This window comes from Buceros rhinoceros, unplaced genomic scaffold (assembly GCF_000710305.1).
Source record: "Buceros rhinoceros silvestris isolate BGI_N320 unplaced genomic scaffold, ASM71030v1 scaffold1171, whole genome shotgun sequence".
Lineage (NCBI taxonomy): Eukaryota > Metazoa > Chordata > Aves > Bucerotiformes > Bucerotidae > Buceros > Buceros rhinoceros.
The window spans coordinates 185809-191808 of NW_010392376.1; the positions used below are offsets into that span (position 1 = coordinate 185809).

The following is a 6000-nucleotide window of genomic DNA, read 5'->3' on the forward strand; positions in this document are numbered from 1 at the left end:
GTAATTTGTTTCCCTTAAGTTCCTCCCTCCTTTACCAGCTCAAGAAAAAAAACAACAAAAAACCCCAAACCAGGTGCTATTTGTCAGTAAGCGCTTCTTGTAAAATCTCCCTTTCTGCAGATCAATAGATTTTGTTATCTTTCCTCTGATAAAACATAAATATTTAGCACTGGAGACTTGAGAAATTCTGCATGACCTTAGGATATGAAGAGAGGCATGAAGCTATATACAGGCATGAATACCAGACTCTAATTTGTCTCACATGTCTACGTCAACATTTTAAATACTTATACATTCTATCATTTGCGAGAGCTAAAACAACATTAATTAGCAAGTCTGCACAGAAACAAATCTTATTCCTTCTTCATTTTCACTTCTCGTGAATGCAAATAGTCTCTTAACAAAAGAAATGTTTCTCTAACATGGAAACATTCCCTGTATAAATCTCAAGCAATCTTTATATTTTTCTAGCTAATTTAGTGCACATATTTTGATGTTGTCGACATTTAAATAAAATCATTTATAAATATTTTTCATTCACATTCAGCAAGGATTAAACAATAAGACATTTTAAACAGTTTCTTAGCTGGATGACTTGCATTGTATATTGGCTTCTGTAACATTTTATTTTGTTCACAATAGTACATGACTAGTCTGGATGACAGTTTCAAGAAGAAAATTACCATACTTATGAATACAGGATCCTATAGCAGAAGAATGATGGAGTTTACTATTTGTTAATGATTCTATGGCTAAGAGGCTGCTTATTTATGGTATAAAAAAAAAAAGAGGTTAAAAACGGACACATTTCAGATCAGAGTACATGTACTGCAATACTTGAGACCTCACTGGGCAAAAAGTACACACTAGAACTAAACAGCTTCTCTTTACTCAGTCCCCACAGTAATATAATCCCAGTTTTGGTTATTTCTCAGACACGAGGCTCATTCTGTCCAGTGCATATATCAAAATCAATAATCAGTAGGCATGATTCATGCTTCTAAGACTTCAATTTATATTTTACATTGCTGAAATAAGAATTTAAATAAAATCAGGAGTGTCATACTATTATGGTGGTTAGGATTTCATCAAAAACTCATGGAAATAAAGCAACAACAACAGCATGTATGTATGTATGTATGTGTATATATACTTGGCAACAGAGTACCTAACAGTGTTTATAACCTTCATATCATCTGGTTTTGGCTATTTACCAGTGCCAGAGTAATTAATTAGCTACAGTTAGGCAAGAACTTGAACTCTGAACAAGTTTCAGTCATTTTTCTTTCATAAACTCTTAAGAAGTGTGAGATGACAAGATCATTTTTTATAGTTCAATAATGCTTGATAGAATAAGACAAATATCTTTTGTTTCATATACATTTGTCTAGCAGGAAGGAAGGAAATGTTTTTAGCATAAGAGGAGAATTTAAGTTTTAAATTTTACTGAGGTATGTACTAAGTACCTTTATTCTACTTTCTAGCCCAAGAAACATCCTGCCACTAAGAATGTATTATATGGCAGAGACTATCAAACCACTTTGCAAGCAGTAATAAATCCCCATCCTAGTGGGCTCAACAGTAAAACCCATTTCACAGAAGCATAAGCTGAGGCAGAAAGCAGCTTCCCTTAGATCACAAAGAAATCAACAGAAGCTACTGCTAAACTTTTATTCTAGAACTACGCTGTTTCTCAATTTTGTTTCTGTTATAATAAACTGTCTGAATTTGATAAATGCCAAAGCTGAACATGATATTATGGAAGACTCCAGTGAAGCACCTTTGCAGTGAGTGAAGTTCCATGTCCTAAACAGTAAACGAAAATAAACTTTTTTTCAGAAATTGATTTTTTTACAGTATTCATTTTCTCTGTTATTTTCATGGATACATGAAAACACCATGCTTGGAAGGACAAATCAAATGTAAAGACTTACATGAGGGCTTTGAGTCTCCTAGAAGACACAGTATGCAGTAACATTGTATTAGTTTCACAATACCTACCTTTATGAGCATAGTGAATAACTCAATCACTTTTTTAATATCTCTACACTTTATACTATTTTTATTATAGGACTGATGCAGGGTTTGAGGATTTTTACTCAGGTATAATATACAAGTTGCAAACAATAATGGCTACACTTACTCAATTTGTTTCATTTTGTAGACCACTATATGTAAAAAATAGTTTTATTTAATTTTCTCTTTTATAGTCCTGAGCATCCTCTTCAAATGCTGCTTTCTGTTACAAAGAAATTCATCACACTCGTTCCGTGTACCTTACTGATTTCACTGGTATTGGAAATAAATATACTTTCCAGCTATTTCTTTTGTCCTGATCATCCCTTTAACAGAGCTGCTGGAGAGATACTCAGGCAGGGGTCCTAGAAGTTTTCAAAGCAGGAGAAAAACTACATAGCAAAGATCCTTTTAGAAATAGAAATGCGTCAAAAAAACATTTGCATAAAATTGGTAGCTGAAGATTTACTTTCTTCTCCTCTAGAAGTAAAAGCTAAACCAAGTATGTTCAAAGGCTCCACAGGAGATGGCTGTCAATGTTTCTCCCAGGAGAAAAGAACAAAGCAGGTAAGGTGTTATATCACAAGTAAGATCTGGTTTGTGTTCAAAAACCAGTAAAATTAAGATTAAAGCAAAGTTGGTTTTTTGGAGGGTTTTTTTGTTTGGGTTTTTGGGGGTTTTTTGTTGGTTTATCTCACCCCGCCCCCCCCACTCCTTCTTCTGAAAAAAGGGCACCTTCGCTAAACTGGAATGTAAGAGCAACCAGGAAGCTGAGGAGGAAGAGCAGAAATAGAGTTCAGTGATGAAGAAGCAAGGCTAGAAATACAGTATACATAAAAATATATAGAAGAGATACAATGAAAGAAACGTATGACATTCAGCCTTCTGCATGGCCTGGAAAGTATTTCTATGAATACCCCCTTAATCAGGACTGCGTTCAAAGCTTATCATGTTTGAGAAGGCATGAATAGAAGACACATTACTACTTGCACGTCTGCTCTGTAGGAGCTCTGGCCTTTTTTATAGCTAAGGCAGCTGAAGAGCTCTCTAGAACACAACTCATTATACCTCTTGTATTATTATCATTTTTGAGAACTTGTTATATAATTCAGTTTTCATCACGATTCACAATGCAGTCCCATATGAATGGTGGTGTATCTACGTTCATAACAGCTCAACATAATGTTTTTCCACAGCAAAACAAAATGTATTCAAACACCTCCTTCATTAAAGCCAAAAAACTGCAGAGTGCTCAGGCTCACTGGGGTAAGACCTGAGCAATGAGAAAAAACCAGGAATCAGCACAGTATTGTCCAAGCAAAGCTGAGCTGCAGCAGCAGTCTCTGTTAACAGCCTCCACTGCTTACATGCAGGAGGATTATCACAACTGACATTTAGTCTCAGGTAACTGCATAACTTTATTACATAAGTATTCCCCTCAGAACAGCACACATAGTTGGTAATAATATGAAATTATGTTAGGTGAAGAACTTCAAAGTTTCAAGGAGTAATTGCTGAAGTATTTTGAAGGTCTCCCGTATGTTAACATGCAAAAGAAATTACTATGTTTGAAAAGTCCCAGTGATTCTGAGCCCTTCAAACTGCAAAGCATTGCCAGACTTCAGGAATTAATCTGTATCGCTATTCTCTCTTGCCCTAAACTCAAAGCCTGATAAGAAGGAGCATTTTTTGGACTCTAAATATTCTTCTCCCCTGAAGTTACTTTAGGCTTCCCAGCACTTTGAGTAAGCAGGAAAGAGTAGGAGAAACAATCACTATAGTCTAAGGAGAACTCAAAGCTGAATTTATACTTCCTTCAGCATTGACTTTGGGCCCAGGGTTCCCTATGCAAACAGTCTTTACACCGAACAAGGCACAAACACCTCACTAGCACAGCTCCAATCTTCACAAACCACAAAGTCACAGCACCACCAAAGCAACCTAAACTTCTGAGCCAGGCACGCCTTCAGACAGCTTGCTACTTCACTTTACACGGCAACTGAAAGCTGTCCAGCAGCTTAAGGGATTTAGCCATTAAAATGTCCATGGCAGAGAAGCACCATTTAAATAAGGTTGTTGAATTTTCATTCCATTAGATCTGTTAAGATTATTTAATCTAAAACTGCTGTTACTGATTCATCAATGTCCTTCACAACTGGGGTGAACTTCATCAGTAGCTGCAGATGCACATTATATAAAAACTAATGTAGTCTCTGCATGATAAAGCAGTATGAAAAGCAAAAAAAGCCTCTGCAGTACAGCTCCCAAATGGTGGGTTCTCTGCCCCCCACCCCTGGATTATTGCCCAGCTCTTCTTATCAATAGCTTGGCAAGCTTTCAGACACGCACACAGGCTGACATATGTTTCCCTATAACAGAACTGCTGGTACAAGAATTTGTGATCTTTCCACCTGGCAGTTGGTTGTTACAACTTATTGAAGAACCACCCGATTGTAGCTATTTTTCACCTGCTGAGAAAAAGTTCAAAGAAAAAACCACCCATACATGAGTATTAACTCTTAGTCTGCCAGACATACCTTACGTAGATGACCTCTCTCTTTCCTCTATAGAAATACTTAAACATTCATGATAGACAACATCGTAAGAATGAATTCCTCATTGAGTGATTTTCACTGTACATTCTGAAAAAGACATTAATAGCTGCCAATATTTTCATGAAAAATCCCTTTCAAAAGGTTGATTCTTTCAACCAGAAATAGACTCAAAAATGCATAAACCAGGAGAAAAATGAACAACAAAAAGCCTGACAGATGCATCAAGAAAAGAATCTTAGAAAACGATAAAATACCAGCGAACGTCTGTTCTGCAGATCTCTATATATGAAAAAAGATGTAGTTATTAAAAGCTTATTACATTTCTTTGTTATTTTATATGAAATACCAAAAACACTCAATTTCTTGTTTCAAATACTCACAGGAAAGCGACTGTGATAGTTTTAAAAGTGAAAGTGAGATAAATGCAATTTCTGCGCCTAGCAGTAAAATCATCAGTGTGCCTGCTACTCGGCAGGAGGAATGGGTGTTAATCACATGCCTATATGTTTAGCAAACACTACGCTGGGACATAACCTCCAGAAGGACCAGCTTCTAGATAAGGAAAAAAAAAAAAACCCAGACAAATAAACTTAAACATATGACAGCAGCCCCAGGCAGAAGAAATGAAAGTAAATAAAATGTTGTAACAAGCCCATATTATTCTCAGGCTGCACATCTGCGAAGAAAACTCCTTTTGCTGGAAACCTTCACTTGCCTGCAGCTCACTTCTTCCTCCAGGGCAAAGCTTATGCTATGGAGCAAAAACTGCACGACTAGAAATTCACACAAGTGAGATGGAATCGACTACCACCATCTGGACAAGCCTAAACTCCCTCCCTTGAATTTTCCTCTGTAAAGGTCCCTGACTGCTATGCTGGACATGAAGCTGACAAAAAGTGGGCCTATGCCTCAGTTTCCTTCTAGAGGTCAGATAACACTGGCAGACAAAAGAGATCTTGCCCAGTCTGTCACTTGGCAGGACTCTTGCTCTGGCCCTTCACACCAGCTTCATCCCATACTTTTCTTTGGGAGGTGAGCGCTTTCGGGAAGTTGCTCTGGATGCCCTCTCTGCATGCGGTGCACCTGCTCTTCAGAAGCAGGCAAACAGAAGCAGGTGGTCATTTTTCATTTTAGTCTTGTGTTAGGCCCCCTCAGGCAGCCACTCCACCCCACCACAGCGCACACTAATGTCTTGGTCCAGTGGCAGGGATGCAAACGCTGTTTAGTGCGGGGAGGCATAGGGGCTTTTTTCAAGGTCTGTCTGAATGGTTGGCTCTGCTCTGAAACAGAAAAAGATACAAGTACTAAATATAAGGGTTAAAGACCTCCTTCAGTGCCAGCAGGCAAAGGTCCAAACTCAGTGAGCAGAAAGACAACGTTTTTCAAACTGTTCTGCCTAACAAAAAAAAAAAAGAAAAAAAAAAAAAAA

At 37.5% G+C, this 6000-nt stretch overlaps 1 protein-coding gene across 1 annotated transcript in view; it reads right to left on the minus strand.

The window, feature by feature from the left end:
- The window catches only part of ST6GALNAC3 (ST6 (alpha-N-acetyl-neuraminyl-2,3-beta-galactosyl-1,3)-N-acetylgalactosaminide alpha-2,6-sialyltransferase 3), a 244780-nt gene that overhangs the window by 116956 nt on the left and 121824 nt on the right, over positions 1 to 6000 (minus strand). The window contains exon 4 of the mRNA XM_010144438.1: positions 3757 to 3798. Within this exon, the coding sequence (XP_010142740.1) occupies positions 3757 to 3798 (42 nt within the window). The remainder of the gene's footprint in view (positions 1 to 3756; positions 3799 to 6000) is intronic.